Raw genomic sequence first — 22493 nt, forward strand, 5'->3', positions numbered from 1 at the left:
TCTTAACCACTATGCCACACTGGGTTGCCAATGTCTGCAGGCCCACAAGATTATTCAGAAGCCCACCTCTAAGATCCTATGACCTCAAAGTTGGACTCTGAGCACCAAGCCCATGCCTGGCTCCACCCTCCTTCACAGGTGGCACAGAAGGAACTATGTAGCTCCCTCTCCAAGGTTATAAATCAGTCTTTGAAAGGAGAAAAAGCAGCATGCCAGGACATGGAGAGGGGAGAAGGGTAGAACCAATGGCTTATGCCATATCCAATGGTGCCCAATCCTCTTCCCTCTCATTCTCTGATACTTCATCCAGACAACCAGAAATGACTATTTAGATGACGTGCAGGTTGTACCATGTGGGGTGAAAAAGATTGCTGCCTCATTTTGTGCTGTAACTCAAGTGCAGAGGGGACTGAACTCTAAGTAGCATAATTCTTTAAACAAAAGTTGAGTTCTCTTACACTATCATAGATTATCCAGCTTAATCATAATAGGAGGGGCAAGTTAGATCATCTTAACTTGAAAAAGAGACTACAGATTTCAACTCCAGATTAATTTATTTAAAAGAATTTATCATCACATGAACAAAAAAATTAACAAAGTACATCTTATCAAAAGTATAAAATACTGTCTTTTTTGGCAAATATGATAGATTCCCTTTGATTTTACAAATACAATTATCTGTCAATATAAGAAAGGTTGACATACTCTATACATAGTGCTCTTCTTAATGTACCAGATAGCATGCATGGCCTCCAACCTCTTACCCACCACTGCCAAGGGAAAGAAAGAAAAAAATCACTTTTATTATGAAATTAAGCATTTTAGTGCAAACCTGAATAAATTACATCCTGAAGTTAAACATCATGCAATTCAGGTGCAATTAAGCCATAACAGGCAAAGTTTTATTTAAAAAAATAAAAAACACCACATTCAAATATTATTTCCCCCCAAATAACAGATTTTTACACTACACTATAACTATTTATTTACAGCTTTTCTGTAACAATATAACAAAAGTTAAATATGTCTGAAAATAAGAGTTCTCCATAAAATATATTTTTCCATTTTCTTTTGTTATGTACAATTTTTATTCACTACTGAACCATACTGCAACAAACATAAACCATTAACAAAAAGGAAAAAAATCCCAGGTTTTCTGGTAAATTTGAAACATATTTTGGTATATATCACTGCAATAGTTTAGAAATACAGAATTCACATACAAAAGTTACACAAGCATCAATACTCTTCCAGGGATTATTCTGAGCTTATCTTTGGTTTTTTGTGTCATGGCAATATTCCCATAATTTACAGGATATAAACTATGTATTATGGGATTGTTCACTTATGACTAGAATTCCCTGTGGTTTTGAAATCACTGCACTGGTTCTTTATAGTGTCAGTAACTGTGGTAGGTGACAATCGATAAACCTATCTGTATCCACTTGTAGGACTAATTACAGTAAGAATGTGGTGTACTCATAATATGGACCTATGTAATTGAGGAACACAACTAGATGATTTCCACTCTGCCATCAAGAATCTAAAGTAACAACCAATGCACTCTGCACATTTCACATTAAAGGGATATATCTCAGGGCACAATAATCTGTTACTTTAAAGGCAAAATCCTATCTACGTTTAGACAGAAAAAAGTCCTACAATTTCCAGCATGCCCTATTCAGCATGGAAAAGTACTCACATTGTAGGCCCATTTATGCATGTTTAGGATGGAGCCCTAAATGTTTTAGCAAGTCCTTAAATCAGGGCTGAGAAATTCGTGGCCCTCAAAATGTTGTTGAACAGATCTCAGCCAACATGGTTGCTAGTCAGGGATGAGGACTACAGGTAAACAGCATCTGGTTTCTTAGCCCTGCCTTGGGTGAACAGTAGTTTACTACACTAACTTGCCAGTGTTAGTAGAGAATCTGCCTCGGTATGTACTCAGATATAAAGACAAGAATCCTTATAGGATGTATTACAAGATTTATACATTGGTCTTCTCAATTTTGGTTAGAAAACTTATGAGTAGACTTCCAAAGATTTATTGTCACTAACAACCTGATTGCATAAGATTGCCCATCCACTTTCAAAGAAGAGCTCAGCCTGTTCTACTATATGGCTTTTTTTACAGGTTATTTTGTATATGATACCTCAGCTGTTAAACAAGAATTTCAGAACAAGGTGAGATTGTTATTCAGTGTGATCACTTTTAATAGCAAATGCTAAAACGACTCTCACAGCGACTGACAAAGTTACACCATGGACTCGTAAGATAATTTAACTGATTTAGATTTGCACTACAGGTAATCTTCTGTATTGCTTTGTTCAGCTCATGCCCTCTACTGTGTAGATGGGCTACAGCATCACATCGCATATAATTCAAATGCACTGGGTTGGATCTGGAATCTGCCTCCCACAGACAGATGGTTTCCTTCCATCCCTGAAAGACTTCTGATCCAACAGAGGAATCCTGCTGGCAGGATGAAGGTGGTTGCATTCTTAGTTTATTTCCTTTCCCACTGCAATGATCATCCCAAATCTGCTCCAGAGCATTGGGAGATCTTCCTGAACAGTGGGGAAAAGCAGACTGGAATCTTGCAAAGATCGCCCCTCCCACCCCTTTTATGCCAGTATGAGCATGCTGAGACAAATTCTGCTCAGTTAATGATCCTGCTAGCAGGAAATCTGGGTCCAACCCATTGCACTCAAAGTAGTCAAAGACAGCCCACCTACAAATTACACTGCTCACTAGAAGTGTTTTAAATTGCAACTAGAATGATGTCACTCAAACTGTGGCTAAATTTGCCTTGTTGACAAGAAAACAGTATTATCATATATGGTTAGATAATTGCAAAGTAGATATGGTTTTTTTATTCTTTATATTTCCTTATTTTTTCTTTTATTATTACAGCAAGAGCTTTTATTTTTATTATCAATAGATGAGAGAAATACATTCTGATATTGACAGATATTGGCTTGCACAACAAACCTAGAGCCTCGATGAAGGAAATTATGTGCCTAATGAACAAGGTAGTGGTATTTGCTGACAGCAAGCATTTGAGGTAAAATCGTAAGAAGCACAGATGCTTTTAATTTGGTTGTTTGCAGTTCCAATTTTCTAAAGCATTTGAGAATAGAGGTTGCATTAAACTTGTGCAAGACTCTTATAAGCCCAGTTCAGACATGAACCATGGTAAGCTGCTACATGAATAAGTCTTGACAAGCCTGGGGCTTGCATGACACTCTCTACTTTCACCTCCTCTTTTGCATGCCAGAAGAGGAGATGGGATATTTGCATTTATGGTTGTGAGGAATGAGAGATTCTAATACATACTTCAGCAACAGTGCCACCAGCATTTGTGTCAGATGCATTTGATGCATCTGTGTCAACAAACCACTGGCTATGCAAGGCATTTTCATATGCTTCTTCAGTCTGGTGCTGGTAATGCTCATCTGAACACAGTCCTTGGAAGAAAAATGTTTCTTGAGGTATCTTGGCCCAATATGCAGATTACCGTCTCTTCACTGTCTAACAAGAGTGACTGGGATCAGGGAAACTGAACCCCCCTACTGAGATGGTCAAGTGCACTGAAAAAGACATCAAGATTCCCAGATAAGACCTAGGTGAAACCAATTTTTCCTTGATAAACACAAATTCTTGAGATCAGTCCTGCGGAAAGGCTGGTATTTACCAAAGTGCTTTCAGGTATCATTAAATCAGTCCAAAGCCACTTCATTCACAACAGGTTTGAAATTGTCTAAAAAGTCTTGACTGCAACTGGGAATGTGCTGGGCCAAATACTGCTTTTTCCTCACTTGCTGCAACAGTTAGAGAAGTGCTTGGAATGCTCAATGGGGAGACAATGTCAGTTTTCTAAACTGGCCCTGACTTGTCTATTCTGTGGCATCCAAAAATCATCTCTTTCCAGTGTTAGCCATGACTTGCACAGTTTTTAAACCTGAGTAGGAACTTTAGCATTGGCCATATACAATTTGAGAGAGACATCTTTATTTCTTTTACTACTACCTAATCTGGAACTATTAATTGGGCTCTTAGGAAAATATCAATGACTGTGCACACACAGGATAAAGGAACTTTATACACTCACACAATTTTTACATGAATTGTGCACTTACTATTACAAAGATACAGAGGACTATGCCTGGAGTGATCCCACTTCTAGCTTTGGAAAAAAAATAGCTGTGGGCTGCTCAGATGAATTATTCCAAAGCTGAATGCAGGGACTGAAAAGTACATGGCCAAAGCTCACAGAAAGGAAAAAAAAAAGGAAAATTTTAGCCTAAAGTATTATCCATGTGTTTTAAACGCCAGTTTATGTGCAGTTAAATATACAAAGTGCGGGAAGCTGAGGTCCAGGATCATAATTTTATTCAAATGAGTTTTAGACATAACTTGAAGCTTTGTAGATTGTTAAAATAAAAACCTATGAGAATGAAATGGAAAGGCTTTAGAATTTCAGTAATGTTGCCAGACATGAAATATGATAAACATTCCACGTCCTGTGTTGTATTAAGACTCACACCTGGCCTATTCTTTCAAAAGCTGCCCAGATATATGGGGGCTTACCCCTTCTAAGGGCAAACCTATGGGTCCATTAAAGAGTATCGGCAAGCACTAAAATTTCAAAGTTAAATATACTTGTACTAACCCAATTAACCATTTTAAAAAAATACTATAAATGGCAGCTTTTAAAAGTCTTTGGCAATGATAAAATAATTCAATGGGGCTTCAACAGAGTTCTGCACATGCCTGGTTGCCCTCTTCTGTATGTATTCTGTTCCTCAATTTACAAAAGTAGCACCAAAGGTTGTGTGCACACTGGACACCCACACACATACATGACTACACAGAGCACTGGGACAGAGAAACCACATGAATTAACATAATTAAAGACAAAGTTCAAATTCAGAAATGTGGCATAAGAGTATTTCTTTAGGGCTTGCCAGAATCACCTTAAAAATAAACCAAACCTGAAGACGAGTATCTCTCCACTCTTCTTTCTTCCTATGAAGAAATACGCATAACCTCCTCAGCAGGAAGCTTTTGCACAGCTAAAAGTATATACACCCTCAACAACAACTTTAAACAGTATCATTTACTTTGACAAATCAGAGGTATTTTAGCACACTGTAATTGCTAATGTGCATCCAAATTTAACATTCTTCAGCCTGACAGGGTTAAGATTTCAGCAGCTCTGTTATATTGTAGTCTAAAGAATCATATTTCTTTAGGCTTCAGATACAAAGTACTTCTGATTTCACTGATTCTATCCCTTCTGAGTCAGAGGCTTTGGAGTGGGCAATATGAATACAGAACTCTTTGCAAATAAACTGCCTTGCCAAGATGAAAATTCAGCAAAAATGAACACTAAAGGACTAACCTAACTGTTCTCTCTCTTCATGTCCATTCAGGTTTCAGATCCAAGTGAACAGAGCAAAATGCACCACCAGTCAATCCATACACAGACAACTAGTGCACAATCTACATGTGCACAACTATGTTTGACATCTTGTTAACAGAACAAATGAAGATGCCACGCAAAAACTGTGAGAAAGATTCTGTGCTTCAGATGTGATGGGCCTCCCACACAAGTTCCCTAACAGCCTGGACCAATCCAGCTAGAGATTGTTACATAAGCAGAAAACTTCCAATGCCACCACTCTATTCTATGCCCAACCTGTGTTATTATTCAATTATCTTGGCATTTGAAAATACAGTTGTTGCAACGTATAGGGGCCAGAACTTAAAGGCACAATTGAAAAACACTGTAAAAGAAATTCTATTTATGGGGGGCGGGGGGGCGGTGGCAGGGGAAGAAAACCCTGAGGAGTTGAAGAATTTGAGTCCTTGTAAAAATGGTTGAAAATGAAAACATGAACTTCTCAGAACGTACTTGTTTCCAAGGCATAAAACAAAATACCTTTAAAGTGGGGAAACAAATGAATTATTCTCCACACTTTGAAACCAATTTGACATATTACCAAACAAAACAAAACTCAGATTTGTTTTTTCCAGTCCTGGATAAAAAGTAATCCAGCTATTCAAACAGTGTAAAATAAAAGGGAAAAAGTAGACATTTGTTTCTTCTTAGTAATAGAAACAAATTTCAACTGGCATCTGTTATTTTACAGAATGGACTTTTTTCTTCTACAGCTCAACACCATCCTGAAGTAATTCTGTGTCTTCTTCATCCAGTAAGAGACCAGGGTCAATGACTTCAGTACTGTCAATGACTTCTCCCAGTTCCTGAACCACATCACTGCTGAGATCATCAGCTGGTTCAACCTGCTTTATTAGATCCAAGTGGTCCAATGGAATCAAGCCAGGCCCAGCCGGCCCTGTAGTCCTTGCAATTGTGGCAGCCATTTCAGCAGCAACAGCAGCTTTCTGGGCTTTCTGTCGTTGTTGCTCTTCTTGCTGTCGGTGTGTTTTCATGTGAGCATTCCGACTTTTGATTTTGAAAAATGTCCTAATATAAAAAGGAGTAGGAGTGGGGAGAACATAATAGATTTCAGGAGCAAAACTTTTGAGTACATAGGGAAGAGCATATGGGTGTTACAGAGGACAAAGATCAGCTGCATATTACGTAATGTTCAACCTTTTCTGGTGGAGGTTGTGTTCTCTCTTAAAGGATCAGGTTGTTTGAGAGTGGCTTTTGGATCTACCATTGTCATCAGAAGCAAAAGTGGACTGGATAAAAGCCCCTTTATCACTTCAAGTTGATATGCCAACTATGCCCTCATTTGGACAGAGACAACCTAAGTACTGTTACCATACTCTCAACATCTCATCTGGACTACTCCAAGGCATAATATATTTATTTATTTTATTTATTTATTAAAACATTTTTATGCCGCCCCATTCGCCGAAGCCTCGGGGCGGCTTACAACAATAAATAAAACCACATAAGTTAAAATATACATATAAAATAGTCATAATAATTTAAAACACACAATATAAAATAAGCCGCCCTGGCCAGATAAAATTCAGTAGTATTAACATTTAAAATGTTGCTTAAATAAAAAGGTCTTTGCCTGGCGCCGAAAAACAAATAACGAATCATATTCATGGGGTTGACTTTGAAAATGGTTAAAAATTTCAGCAGATCCAAAAAGTGCTGGAGCTGTAAACAAGGATTGTCTAACATGATCATGCTATGCCACTACTCTTCTGTCTGCAACAGCTGCCCTTCTCTTTATATTTGATTCAAAGTTCAAGTATTAACATTCAGAGCTCTAAGCAGCTTGGTGCCAAGTTACTTGAAGGATTGTATCCTTCCATATATATATCTGCCCCTATATCTACACACCTAGGAGTGTCTTCAGCAGTGTCTTTTTGGGAGCTCCTGCCAAAGAAGGTGGATGGCAATTAATAAGAGGGCCTTTTCTGTTATGGCACTAGCTTATAGCTTGACAGACTGTTGAAGAGAGTATTTTGTAGCATATCAGAAGTGCTGTAGGGAATTAAGAAATTAGAGAAGGAAACAAAATATGATTTGCTGCAATTCATCAAGTGATATGTACAAAATATTGGATAGTAAAATAGCTTCAACTAAATATCCAGATTTTTCAAGAGTTTTGTTCCTTGAAAGACAAGCTGCAGCATGATCCTGGATAAATTTATTCGGAAGTAGAAAATAAAGATTAAATTTGGATCATGGCAGCTGAATGCTTTCTTAGACACCTCATTAAACTTTGCCACCATTATGCAGCAGAATTACCACTGTAATAAGTCCTACTCACAAAGGCAATTTTCTTATCTCAGTGGGGATTTATTTTCAACTTTTTTAAAATTGGAAAAAGCAACTTCAGTGTTTTAACTGTATGCGTATTTACTCACTTGCCACATTCTTTACAAGGGAAGATGGTAGGTGGATCAGTCTCACCACTTGCCGTACTATGAGCAGGGGAGCTTTTGAGAGAGCAGTAGTCATTCTGGGAACTAGATTTCTGTTTTGTGCCAGGGCCTCCACAGCGGGTTTTCAGTCCAGAATTTGTACCAGCATGAATGCGAGCATGGCCATTCAGGGCTTGTCTGGAGCTAAATATCTAGGAGGCAAACACAAATAAAAATCAAACCACAAAATAGCCCTCTGAAGCAAAGCACAATCAAGACTTATCCTCAAACACCGCTACCCTAACTTGCTTTGATTTAATTTTGTGTGCTTGTTTAAGATGAGTCCAGCTGGATCATACTGAACTTCTGTCTAGCCCAGCTTTTTGTTTCTGACGAGATCAGCCAGATGCAAGCCCTGTCCTATATCCTTTGTCCCCAGCTTCTGAACATGGAGTTCCCAAAACCTCTGGATGGGAGACTTCCTGGGATGCCTATATACACTATCTCACACAATCACAGCAGGATATAAATGGAGGAGAAATCAATCTCTAGTTAGGAAAAAAATACACATGTTATGGGAATAAAGGGCAACATGAGAGTATCTGCCATTGTGAATATACAAACACAGCAAGGTCTCCTAATATATACTTATCAACAAGAGACAGACCTCAGTTCACATAAATTGAATTCAGGATATATTAGCATTATACCTTTTAACTAGTTTGTTAGTTATTTCCTCTTCAGAGAAAACACTTTTGAATTTGATAAAGAAAAACAATATAAATGTCTACATAAATTAAATACATTATCTTGTCTGGGAACAGAGTTCTCAAAGTTGTATTTTTTACTGCTTATCAGTTAATTGCTGATAAGCAGTAAATAAGCAGTTTCAATCTGTGTTCCTGAATTGTTTATCTGTTGTTTGTAAACAACTTTCACTGTGAAAAAGTATGTATTTTTAAAATTCCTAGTAATTTTGCCTATCTTTGGCAGTCATCAATATGAGGTGCCTTAAGAGAAATCTTATTAAACCCACCCTGCAGCCTCCTCTCAGCTTCTGAGATTTCACTAGGCACTATGACCCCCAAAATCTTCAGGGACAGAAATTTGCTTCCTGAAAAATGAAAACTGAAATTTTTCAGTAATGCAAAATTCTTGTACCCAACTTCCATTTCTGCATTTGAACAGTACTGTTCCAGAGGCGTATCCAATGTTGTCACAGTACTAGCAGTAAGGATATTGCACCAGCACAAAGAAGACTACTACATCATTAGAACTTGTTGGCAGGGCCAGTCCAAGGTATTTTGCTTTCTAAAGTTAAAAAAAAAAAGCTGATGCCTTCTCCCATTTCATTCTAAAACCCAAGTGGTCTGGCAAATAAAACTGAATCAGGAAAGTGGTCTGCATCGTCCAGCAGGCTAGCTTAAGGGGCCCAGAGCAGGTAATATAGTACAGCTTACTCCTGAGGATCTTGCAACCACCTCCTGGTGACCACCTCACTCTGCTTTACAGTAGGACCAGCCATGCTTGCTTTGCCTAGCACACAATAATTAAACTGCACTAGTGTTGATTTACTAGCAGTTCACTATAGCCACAAGTGACAAAACAATGTATGTATGATACCTCCCACAGAATCCTCACAGCTCAGTTATACTTAAGCCAACACATGTATGCATTAAAAAAATAACCATCCAGTACACGTACAGCCCCACAGTCTGGTATTTCACACGTAAAAGAGGTCACAGCAATTGTGAGGCTCTGCAGGGAAGGCAAGTTAATGGGCGCAACAGCAGCAATCAGTGGTGGGTCAGGAGAATTCTGAATGTCAATCTCCTCTTCTTTGACTGATTTTCTGTCCTCCTCTGCCTGTTCCTCTTCCTCCAATTCATCTTCTCCACTAGTCTGAAATTTAAATAAATTTTAGAATTAAGTAGAAAAACTGGTGAAAGAAATTCTTGGTTTCTGCACAAATGAATTAATCACAGATTATGCACAGTCAACCTATATGTGCACATTTTGCCTGAGGAATGAAGCAGGTAAATCTAAAGTTCTTGATTACAAGATGAATATAAAACTTCACTAGTGTTTATCTATTTGTCTGCCTTGGAGAGGAGAGATATGTTCCCAGATGTTAAATATAAAAATTCTACTGTCTTCAGAGAAACATTCCTAGCCTCTCACTCCCTGCTTTCTTCTTTTTTTAGAGAGGGAATGAGTTCCCACCTCCACTTCTTGCAGAACCTGTTTTTCAGAATTTGCCCCAAGAGAGAAAGAGCTACATTTCTATTGAATGCGCCTATTACTCTGAAAACATAGCATATGCTTCTGCTCTTTCATCTACACACAGAAATTGGTAGTGATTTTCTTAAACAACAAAATCATAGGAAGTTGTCTAATATGAGGCCAGAATGTCTGTCTATCTAGTCCAGTAATACCTACTCATACTAACAATGGCTCTCCAGGAAGAGGTTCTTTGCCCAATTTTATTTTATTTTTAGCCCGTCCCATTAACCCTAAGGCAATTCCAACTTGCTACCCAATTCCTTAAATTGAAGATGCCAGGAATTGAACCCAGAACCTTTCACAAGGCAAGCTCTCTACCATTGAGCCATGAGTGCCCTAGAAGCATATACCTGAGGGAATCAGTACTTACTTTGATACATATAGAAAATGTCTATATAATAGAGACTTGACTACTAAAAAGCTGAACTACCAAAGGGGAAAAGAATAAGCATTCTTCTGGCATTGGCAAGGTTCTTGCACAAAACTACCTGTTTGCAAATGTTAAACTGTATGTATTTTTTGCTATATATGGTAACCTATGAATGGCACACATGAATAAATGCCTTGAAAGTGGAATTTCACTTCTAAAAAGAAAAAGAGAGTGAGGGAGAGAGAGGAGGGACTTACCAGGTAGTCATCTTTTACTTCTGCTAGGCGTGTTCTGTGCTTTCGCCCCAAGTGAATAAGTTTCTTCCAGGTATAGTAGTATTCCACACATTGTGCCACCGTTTTAGATTTCACCTACAATTAGACATTAATGTAGACACTGAACAATCATACCACTACTGTGCAGTGTTCAATATCCATATGTACAAATGCTTTAATCATTCATGCTTTGGTTAACAGCATGCATTTTGTCAGAACTCTACAGGTTCAATGAAATATCAGTAAGAGCTCTTACAGGACTTTTTCCCACACACATACAGCTTATTTCCTGCCTATCCTGCATGGAGCTCTGGCTAGCACAACTGCGGATTATTCTCTTTTTACTTCACAAAAGCATTCCCTGGAGTAGGTCCCCCTAAGAGAGAGTGACTGACTCAGATTCACCCAGTGGGCTTCATGGGTGAGACAGGAATATAAACCAAGATTTCCAATCAAACATGCATGCACAACAACAGACTGACCATCTCACTTTCTCTCTTCATTCCTTGCAAGTATTTTTGTTCGCTCTAACCCAGGTAATTAATTCACACCCACTATGACAAGCACAGTAAAAGTCTATGGGCAGAGTTCTCTCATAATGCAAATGTGTTAAATTCTCCTCTTGATTGATGACCTCCTAGCTGCTGGATGACAAAGCAGCAGGTAAGTGCTAGATCAGAAATGCAGGTCCAAAGAACAGAGAATATCTTACCATTTTCTGTACCAAAATAAAATCTTTGTTGTATGTGGACAGTGCTTTATTGAACAGTTTTTTTTCAACAGGCGTCCACTGGTCCGAACCTAAAGTAAACAAATGGGGAAAAGCCACATAATTATATCTTGTCAACTGAATCATGCTCTTTTCTCAGTACTTAGCTGATGGCACCTGACACATGTTGCTTCCATAGATATATCCAGTGACCAAAGATCACACATGGACCTACTATGTACTCTTTACCTCTTACTGAGTAACTTACCAGCATAATGATAATTTGCCAGAGGATGTGATTTCATTCTTGTTGGTTTCAGCAAAAGAAGCATCTCTAGGGCAACCTACAGTACAAAAAACTCCACACATAAATCAGAAATAATTTCTACTGTGTTAAGGCATGCTTTTTATTGCTAGAATTTTTTAACTATGTAGTTTACTTCGATATTCAGTTTACCCTTTTGCTTTTCTAGCTGACATTTGCCATTCGTAGCTCCTGAGCACGCTCAGTCCTCACTGGGCTGCAGATGGGTTGGATATAGAGGGCTGCTCTCTTAGATATTTTAAAAAGTGGCAATCCTATGCATATTTTCCTAGGATCAGGGCTCAGTGAACACACTATAAATTACTGATGATTAAACATGGATAGCACTGCATTGTTAATTACTACTGTTAGTGTTGTTAAATTTTGTTCTAAAAAAGCAAGATAAACATTTTAAAAATAAACTACTAGAAACAACTGTTGTAAATTGATGCTAGGTTCTCATAGGTAGTTATTCAAAAAGCTATTATGTCCAATTTCCTCATGAAACATTGTTATTTTTAACTTGTCATGAAAGCAAAAGAGAATCTTACCAAAATGTCCCCTTTAGCTTCAAAGAGAGAATGCAAACCATATTCTAGATTGGTTCCACCACCACTTAATACACTCGAACAACACATATTTAAGAAGTTGGTCACTGTGCAAAGAAAAATCAACACCAGTATTAAGCACATCCATGCAGCTTGCCAGAGTGTGCAAATCTGAAAAAAAGGTTATAAGGCCAATACAAAAGGCCACTTCTCACAACTGTGCTGAAGGAAACACACCAGAATGATTTATCTGTTCTGCCATGGCAGGCAGTTCAACTGAAGCTTGCGGTACTGTCCAAACTTGAGTAGCATGGCTGGTCTGGAAGGAGCAGAGCAGGCAGCCACCCTACGGTGTAACCTATCCTACAGGTAATTTGACAGTTACCACCCATTTAAACAAGTCATGCCACCCAGGTTTGGACAATACCACAAGCTACACCAGCAAGGCAAATCCAGCCAGCACACACCGTAACTGACTTCCCTCAAGGTGATCATGTGAAATAAGTCACTGATTAAATTTTTAATAAGCTGGCAACTTCAATCTGAGAACACTGAGGCAGAATACTAGTTATACATAATGGAGCTTGTATTGCATAAACTCTCTGAGGTAAATTCAAGCTCAAATCATGCCTGAGAAATAAACTGATGAATATAAATGCACTTAACCTGTCCAAGCCTGTGGGGTTGCTGCAGATCTTAGCAGCTCTTAGCAATATATTTAAAACTTTTCTTAAAGCCAACCTCAAGCATGTCATACTCTATGTAGTCCTGAATACTGATAGGGTCAGTTGTCTCTGAAGTTTCATACCCACTTAAAAAAATACTAAGCTATCTGGCATTTGACTAAATCAAATGAAATTAATAGGAAAGTGAAACTACCAAAGACTTAAGCTGACAAGGGTCAATTCTTAGTAACTTCTCAAAATAGGATAGAGAAAGCAACTTCACATTTTACTTGTATCATAAATTCTACTTGTAAATTTTTCTGCAACTGTAACGTTATGTGCATAAAAAATCTTTATGATGGTCTACAGAATTCTTTTGGACTCTAACAGAATTTCCACCACCCCCCAGTATTTATTTGTTCTGAGTCAGCATATCTTGACACAGGACCTAACACTCCCATGGTGCAGAAGAGCAACACTGAATTCCTCTTAATAATGTTACTCTGACATTACTCTGAAAACATTTCAGTATATTGGTGTATATTAGGCTTTTAAGCTTACCATGTACCGTGATCATTTTTGTTCCAGTGTGTTTCCACACAAAGCTTTCATAGTGTAATTACTCTGCTTAAGCATGCAATTTTACACGAGAGTCCTGATGTAATGGTCAACTCCTTTGTAAAACCTTCTCCCTTGTTTCTTCTGCCCTTTTTCTTATTACAGAAAATATATTAAGGAGAAATAGATGGCACTCCTATACCCTGAGAACCCTGAGACTACAGGCTGGAGCTACACTTGTCCCTCTGGAAATGGAAGAGCTCCTTCCACTTGCAGAGGGAAGCAGAATCCAGTGTTTTCTTACTGGAAGAAGGATATTCTGCAATTCTCCTTTTGCTGGAAACCCTCAGCACCACATCACATGCTGCTCCAGAGGAGCCTCAATGCTGCACTGAAGAAGTGGAAATCAGAGAAAACTGCTTCCCAGTCCCTTTTCTTTGGGTTCAACAAAACTTGGTCAAGCACAAGTCTGTATCCAAACATATAATTTTGCAATGTGTCAATGACACCAGTAAAATATATATTTTTAAAAAATGTTAAACTAGAGTAATTTTGGAATCAAACAAACTTCCGTGCTCGGTCACACTTTAACAGGGACTGCTGAACCCAAATGTTATGTATAAAGCAAAAAAGCTTTATCATAAAGGGGAAAACATACTACCTCTTTGTTGGAAAAGTTTGTCTTCCAGGTCTGGCCATGGTTGCCAAACTAAAGTTGCTTTGTGATCCTCTTTCCCTACTGTTGCAATGTCTTCAAGTTCAGGGATCTCAGCCTGGAACCTTGATCCAATGTTGATACGTCTGAAAACAAAGAAATGCATTGCATGAAAGGACAGTGCATGATGCACAGTCTGTGAGACACAAGATCTAACTATGAAATAAGAGCCTTGAGAAACAGCTACATATAGCAAAGGAAAGGTCAAGACGGAGAGCAGAAAAAGGTGGAAAAGCTAGGGCCTCCAAAAGTGGTTCAGAATGAACATGCTTGTTTGTTTGGGAAGCAAGAAAGCTCAGTGGATTATGCAGTGTTCTTCACCCAAGAATAACCTAACTACCTTTCCTTGCTGTGCTCCTGGTTAGGAGCTACACTGGAGTCCCTGTCAGTTGACAGGCACTGTTGTGCTACTATTTTTTCAAAACACAATTGCTGCTCTAAGAACATCCATTAACAAAGTTATCTGCTGTGCTTACAATATGAAAAAAGTACTATCACATAGTGTTGTAGCTGCAGAAGTAAGGGGAACTGAAAGGTCGCATTCTTTTTATTGTTCATGTTTGAAGCACATGCCACAGTAGAGGGCTGTAACTACAGGAGCAGTGGGTGGTCCTGCTGCCATTCAGGTTGCTTTTATTTTTAAGTCCGGTAGCTATATGCACACCTTCACAGCTGTGAAGGAATACAGGATTAATAATACTTTGTGTAGTCATTCACAGCTGTGTACATGTGCAGTGAACAATAGCCCTGAAAATATTGTGAGCACTCAGTGAAAAAGTAAAATATAAGGACTATCTCAATTGGCAGTTAAGTTCCAGCACAGTGACTAGAGTTTTGTAATACGTGCTTTCTTTAGTAGGATGGATGGCCATTTCTTGGGCTTTGAGGGCAAACAGAAATGAAATCATAGGGCACTTCCAATTTTTGTGGCTTACTTAATCTGTTGCTCCTGCTGACTTTAAGTTTAACTACTGAACCAAACACATATACCATTTTTTGTTACTCTGGTTTCCATCTTCTTCCCCTCTCTGTGGCAAACTGGTCACTGTTGCTGGAGACCATCAACTGCATGGGGCAGGGACAAGTCTTCTTATCCTACTCTGAAAAGCACTACGCATGCTGATGGTATTGCATCCATTCATAACACTGACCCCACTCTGTATGACACTCTGAGAAGCTTAACCCAGGAACTGCAGAAGGAGCAGAATGTGTGACCCACACAGATGCCATTTCTGATCTCCACTCAAGCTCAGAAACAACCCAGAGTCTCAAAGTTTAGAAATCATAAAAACCAGGAATGGAGTGTTCCCTGAGTTTTTAACTAATATCAGAAATGGCGCACACATGGCTCATATGCTCCACTCCTTCCACAGTCCCAACCCAGGAATCCACCAGAGTCCTCTGTGAACTAGATGATTATATCTCTACCTCAACAGTGGCCCTGAAAGTATTGAGTGCTTACAGTATAATTTTATACACATCTGTTTAGAGGCAAGCCAAGTAAATTCAATGGGACTTCCTCCCAGGTAAGTTTCTATAGGTCTGCTGTCTTAGAAAACCAATATAAAACTCTCTCTTTAAGAATTAAGACAAAAAGGTAAGAGCCTTCAAATGTTAATAATGCAGGAACAGTTTCATTCTTCAAACTCTTAACTATCTAGTGTATTTTTAAAATAAAGTTGGGATAGTAATATAACAACGACAATAAAATTTATTGCATGCTGCCCTGAAATGCTGTATAGAATGAAGGGTGATATAGAAATGTTTTAAATAAAATAAATAAAAACTAACTGTGACATAAAGTAGGAAGGAACTGCATCTTGTTAAAACCTGCTTAATAACTTGAAGATTTATTATGTGTGCTGAAGTCCAATTAATATTATGCTGGGGAAATTAAAAAAAGAACTGTGCACTTCAGAATGAGAATTTTATTAATTCAGCTTTCCCCAACCTAATCACTTCCAGATATGTTAGACACACACATACACACACACGCACACACCTACATTCCAGGAATAATAACTGGACTAGATATCAAGCAATATCTGTACATGCAAGAACAATGCTTACGGTTCTATATCAATCGCCTGTTCTCCAGGCCCTGGCGTCATGGGGACAGTGCCTCCATCAACACTGTCTGAAAAAAAAAAAAAAAAAAAGGCAAGATTATAGCTTTCTACATATAGGCAAGATGCTCCCACAGCTAGTATATCTTTGTTCTTTTTACATTTCTCTCAGGAAATGCTTTCCAGGAAATCTTAACAAATTAAATTAAACAAATAAGGCACAAACTGCAGCTGTGGTCTATGACCACACACATTTTATGCACAAAGCCCAAGGCTCAATCTTTCTGGTTAGAAGGATTAGGCAATAAGTGAGGAGAAGGAATTGTGCATCAGCCATTGTATTTCTTCAGCCTGGTGTAATTTTCCCCAGCTTGACACCCTCCAGAAATGCTGGTCTCCAATTCCCATGTTCCATCAATGTGCCCACTGGTCAAAGATGAGAGTTGAAATTCCAACAGATATGGAGGACACCATGTTGTCTGCCTCTGGCACAGATAATGCTGAGCTACAGAAGATAAATCAACTGACCAAGCATTTTTGTTTTTCCAGCTGTATCTTTATATATGCAATCCATGTTTTCAGATATCATTATTACCATAATCTTTGCAAATTACTACCATAATCTTTGCACCTGAGACCATTTTGTAAGAATTCTTCAATCTGAAAGTCTAAAGAAACTACTCAAGGCCACAAGTGTGTTTTCTGTATCTTCACATATAAAATCAATGTAGAAAGGACATTCAGACAGTGTAGCAATGCTAAACCCTGTGTCAGTTTGAAGGACTGAGTTCCTTGCTTTAGCTTATTCTGCTACAAATGAAAGGAAGTTCTCCAAAGCAAAACAAATATAACATATGTCCCCCTTCAGGCTTTTGTGATTTCATTATCTCACTCCCCACCCTCTACAGCCCCCTGGTTAAACTGATAATGGACATAGATGTGTGCATGTATATATTTTTAGAATTATTTCTTACAATTGTTGAACTGTTAAAGTGGTATTGTGGGTTTCTTCTGAGAGAAGAACAAAGCTGGTTTGTTCCAGAATAATCTAAGATGTAAGAATGCCGACTGCAGTATTCTTCCATCTGGGCAGTCCTTATTTCAAGCACTTGATGTGCTGCATTGATCTTCCTCAATCTTCAAGGCTATGCTCACAGAACATTTGCCTCCAAGGTCCCTCCCAATCTACACAGCTGATTAGGTGATAACTGCAGAACCAGGACAGGCTTTGTAAGCCTTGGAGACTGAACACAAGATCAGCATCCCTGCTGCTTGACCGTATCACATCAGCCTGTGGGGCTATCCAATTTCTGACAGCAAGGCTAGAACCTTTAATCGAATGTGCTTTGTTTGTGTCAGGGTTCGTGGCCAGGACATGTGCAACCAGAGACAAGGTGAGCCATGAGCAACAGAGGCACCAGGGCAACAGAACTTCAGGAAAGACAGTGTCCAAATCATAGTCATGGTACAGGTCGAAGTCAGGAATCAGAAGATTGCATGAGGGCAAAACAAGGATGTGATCAGGAACATGCAAAGAGTCAAGAACCAGGAGGACAAACCGAGTTGCAGGAACCTTGGACAGGATAACAGGGTGGGAGACCCAGCACAGTAGGGTATACGGCATGGCAAGTAGCAGGAGCTGGCACAGCTTATAGGAAGCCCTGCATTACTGAGACAACATGGCAAGGCAGGATACACACAAAGCAAGGTATAGATCAGGCAAGAGCAGGTGCAACAGCAAGGTAACATGGGAAGGCCAGAAACAGAGCAGGAACAGTCAGGCAAAGTGCAGGCAAAGCAGCAAACAGAGGGCCCTGTGCTGCTGAGACCACATAGCAAGGCAGGATACATGGCAGAAACCAGGAGCTGTCAGGCAGCATGAAGGCACTGCAGCTAAGGATGACCTGCACTGCCGAGGTCAGTTCCAGAGGGAAGAGCTTGTTCTTGTACAGCTCTTCCTCCAGGACTCCCAGCTGGTACCTATCAGCAGAATGAGAGCTCTAGCAGGACCTGGGACTGATCCTGCAAATGTGGTGGTGGTTGCATTGGTTTGGCTACCAGAGCAGCCCAGGTCCTGACAGTTTGTATGTACAAGATTTTTTTTTAATTTAAGGGACTATTTGAACATTCTTTCTTCATCCCCCTCCCATGAGCCTGAGGTGGTACGGCCCAGCAACAAATAAATCATGTGAGACTACTGATCATGGAACTCCACCCTGGGGTTGTTTGGCTGACTTCTCCAGGTCAGTAAGCACCTGGATGTTTCCTGCATTCCAGCATCTGAAATGCTGCTCTCCAGGTGAGCATGAAGCAGGAACCAGAAGCAAGTATTCTTAAAACAATGCAAAACAAACACTGTTCTGTACCAAAGCAAGGCAAACTGTTAGCGTGTATGTAAGCTATATTTACATAACGTATCACAAAATACTTACTAGATCGACAGAGGAGGACCCGGGGAGTGGGCGTCAGAGGAGTGAGCGGAAGCTGGGGGTGAGACGTGCCGTGAGAGGACGTGATGACATTGCTGAAGAGGCCAGATCCTTGGCGCACTGGGCTGAGCATTGGAGGGGGGGTGTAAGGAGGGGGTTCATGAATCCTGTCAAGCAGATGGTCGCTGAGGATGCGGGGGGAGCGGAGCTGGCTTTGGTACAGTGTAGCGCCTGAGTGAGATGCACTGAGGTTGAAGGATGGAGGTGGTATGAAAAGTGGCTCAGGTCTATGGCGGTATTTCTTCTTGTCTTGATAAAGTTTAAAGTCTTCTTCAGAGTTGGTGACGTTATCCTGGTGCTTTCTGTTGAGATCCTGAATGGAAGTTTCCAGCATTCAGATATTTTAGTAATCATGGGGGTGTATTTAATTGCATACCTCTTGCCTCAGCGCTTGAGTCTCAAACAGAGGCAAAGCGCTGGGCCAATTAATGTGCCCCCGAGATCCAAATAACATTTGGTTGCATGTTAACATCAGTGAAGATATACATCCATTCTTGCTCTTACTGTTGGCAACTAAGCAAGGGTTAGCTAAGAAGTGGAATTCCTCCCACCTTTCCTCAATTGTTTGTCACACTGTGGGATTACCCACAAACTGAAAATAAGATTATGCACCTGATTAGGGTCAGCATGGGCAGAACTAACCAGAGAGCCTTCTGCTGCTCCACTCACTGAATATACAAGAGATCTTAATATTTCAACAATGCAGCGAAAATACAAAACCACATTAAAAGGCTTGTAATTTCATGCCTGGGCTCAGGTTGCAGTTTATCAGGAATGTTCACCAGGTTATTCCCTTTGGCTTTATTACATGCATAACACTGATTTTGTCTGCTGATTTTGTCTGTAATGTAGATTTCATTTTCTCCTTATCTCATGTTGTAATTTTTTAAATAAAGTTCAAATACTGTGTTAAAAATCCTTTAGAAAACTTTTAAAAGTGCTCTGAGGAGCTACTGAGAAAAAGGTATCATCCGCTTTCCTAAAAACAAAAGCCAATAACCCTTGAGAGTCAGTAAGGCATAGTGATTAGCATGCTGGACTGGGGACTTTGGAGATCCAGGGTCTAGTACCCTCTTTGGCCATGAAGCTCCATTGGCTGACTTTGGGCCAGTCACTTTCTGGCAATGCAGGACTCCAAGTTAAACCATCCCATGGAGCTAACTAGGTGATTTTGGGCCAGTCACTAACTCTCAGTCTAACTTATCTCACAGGGTGGTTGTTGTGAGAATAAAATGGAGCTATGTAAGCCACCTCTGGTTCCTCACAAGAAGCAAAAGCTGGGATATAAATTCAGTATAATTCTAATATTAACAGCCAAGCAAGATGTGACTAAGAAGATCTGTGGATATGGTATCCCATATTTTTAAGAAGTGTGAACAGCAGCCATATTTGCGGGGGAGGTATTATGGTGCTAGAAAGGAGTATCCTTCAAGCTGTTTTCCCAATTAAAGTTTCTCCCAGTTCTTATTTGCTCTACTGGGCAAAAAAGTCAGGTATTTGCCTAGTCCTTTTTACCGATGGAGCAAATAACAGCTTGGTGTATGTGTGTGCATACATAATTATTTGCAAAAATGATGCAGGAGGGCACTGATCCCTATCCAAACTGTGTCTATCCCATACCCCTAGCATATGGTACTTATACTTCTTAAAATTGCATTAAATGATATTCATAGCATCTCCTCCCAAGTTGAGAGTTTAAACCTTAATCTCCCAATGTAATACTTCCCATTGTGCTTCTCCAATAATAAGAACAAAATATTATCTGTACCACAAATGCTAATTTGTGGTAACTATGAACAAAACCCTGTCTGGGCATGTCCTGGTATTAAGATTCTTGCATATGTATCTTAAATTACGCTAGTATGTGTTCTAAATGGTGTGAAAAAGTATCTTTGGCTAACCCAAAACTAAGTCTACTATCAAAGCAAGAGTCACTAATCAAACTCTTCATAGCTATTTATCCTCAGGAGTCGATACTTGACAAAATGCACCCCTTCATTCTGAAGAAAAAAAAACTGGTTGAAAGCAGCAACACTGAAACAGACAAGCACAAAGAACACAGGCAGCTGATAAATCCCTTTGAGTGTGCATGCGTATATGTATTTTCAGCTTGCAGTTTAGGGATACTGAAGGACTGACCAAGACAAAGTTAGTTCTGAATGAACCTGGGGATTACTGCATGCCTCTAAGCATGCAATATTCAGCACTTGTAAAACACACACACACCAAAGAAAAAAAGAATAGCAAAGGGATTTATTAGGCACCCTTAGCACAGTTAGTGGCAAGAGAAAACTCACAGAAGACGCGCATGGGCTGACCGCTTTAGGGGAGCGCGGCGGAGAGTAAGTCATCCTCATAAGAACAGGCATCTCATCATCTGAGACAGGCTTATCTCTGAGTGCCGCACTGCCATCAGCAGCCTGTTTGCTGGGATCAGGCGACAGATGCTTGACAGGGACAGAAACAGGCATGACGATGGGCATGAAGCTCTCCACCTCAGCGGGCAGCTGCTCCTGCTGCGGGTGTTGCTGTGGCAGGTTCTGTCCTTCCTCCTGTACAGACAATTAAAGGCTTTCAGCCTCACCCACAGCTGGTTCTCAACCAGAAAGTGAAGGATCGTAGCATGAACAACAAGGAATCTTGTGGCATTCAATGGATTAGCAGATTTATTGTAGCATTGGCCACTGTGGATTAGAGCCCACTTCCTTCAAGTTTATAAATAAATCTTTTATGTCTTGACTGATGTTGCTATTGCACAGCCACTGTACTGGTAAATGCAACCTGAAAGAGTACTCATATTTTGGTATGTTTCAGGGCAAACATTAAGTTGATCCAGGTTAAAAAAACACACCACAAAGATAATCTATCATGCCAAGAGCAAGGTCTTGCTCCTATTTACATGTAAGAACCAATAAAAATGCATGTAAAGGTTTGTTCTGAGTGAGGAACCTCTTTCACCATGAGCCTAGAAGCACTGAGGTCCATGTGACATCACAATGACAAATGTCCATTGATAGAACATACTTAGAAACAAAGCCTGAAGAAGACATATTTCTTGGACGATAACAAGAGGAACTCCAGAACTGTTGGCTTTAAAAAAAGAAAAACAGTGAGGCAAAGCAAGCAGCAAACCTCAGCAAGAAAAGATGATAGCCAAGTAGAAAAGGAAGGAAAAAAGACAGTTACCTGTCTGAAGATAGGCGATGTCCGTGTCCCTCCATGTGACCTCATGTGCCCATGTAGGGCAGGTAAACTCTTAAATTCCTTCAAGCAGACAGAACATGAAAGCTTGCTCTTTGACTCAGAACTCTCAATATAAGGTTCTTTACTGTGACCACTGTTGTTACAAGACACATACACACATGCAGAGAGAGAGTATAACATGAAGAACATGTTTTGATATGAATATTCTTACATTTCCATCCACATACAAGTGTTTTCATAGAATTCCCATTTTTTGTGCAATAAGAATGCATGTACACTGAGTTTTGGATCTGAGATCAGCTTTTCCGGAGAGATAAAGCTCCCCCTGTGGGGAGTCCCTCTATCCAATTTTGGGGGAATCCCCCTGCTCCACAGCTCATCTCATTGGTAAGTCTCCTGACTTTGTGTAGCATTTTCAAGGGAATGAAGCAGCTCTCATGAGAAAG

At 39.7% G+C, this 22493-nt stretch overlaps 1 protein-coding gene across 7 annotated transcripts in view; it reads right to left on the reverse strand.

Annotated features, from left to right (window-relative positions):
- Window positions 1-535: 535 nt before the first annotated feature.
- Window positions 536-22493, reverse strand: part of TRERF1 (transcriptional regulating factor 1) — an 80643-nt gene continuing 58685 nt past the window's right edge. For 4 of the 7 annotated variants that reach the window (XM_044428629.1, XM_044428632.1, XM_044428630.1 and 1 more), the window contains exons 4-15: window positions 22030-22180; window positions 21141-21395; window positions 18787-19156; window positions 16359-16425; window positions 14235-14374; window positions 12354-12457; window positions 11767-11842; window positions 11502-11590; window positions 10772-10885; window positions 9566-9763; window positions 7865-8073; window positions 536-6494 (exon numbers count right to left, since the gene is read on the reverse strand). In XM_044428629.1, coding sequence (XP_044284564.1) covers window positions 6173-6494; window positions 7865-8073; window positions 9566-9763; window positions 10772-10885; window positions 11502-11590; window positions 11767-11842; window positions 12354-12457; window positions 14235-14374; window positions 16359-16425; window positions 18787-19156; window positions 21141-21395; window positions 22030-22180 — 2095 coding nt within the window. In that variant the 3' untranslated portion in view covers window positions 536-6172. The remainder of the gene's footprint in view (window positions 6495-7864; window positions 8074-9565; window positions 9764-10771; window positions 10886-11501; window positions 11591-11766; window positions 11843-12353; window positions 12458-14234; window positions 14375-16358; window positions 16426-18786; window positions 19157-21140; window positions 21396-22029; window positions 22181-22493) is intronic. The other 3 variants (XM_044428635.1, XM_044428634.1, XM_044428633.1) reach the window with 2 other exon arrangements.

This window comes from Varanus komodoensis, unplaced genomic scaffold (genome assembly GCF_004798865.1).
Source record: "Varanus komodoensis strain SLA01 unplaced genomic scaffold, ASM479886v1 scaffold2, whole genome shotgun sequence".
Taxonomy (NCBI): domain Eukaryota; kingdom Metazoa; phylum Chordata; class Lepidosauria; order Squamata; family Varanidae; genus Varanus; species Varanus komodoensis.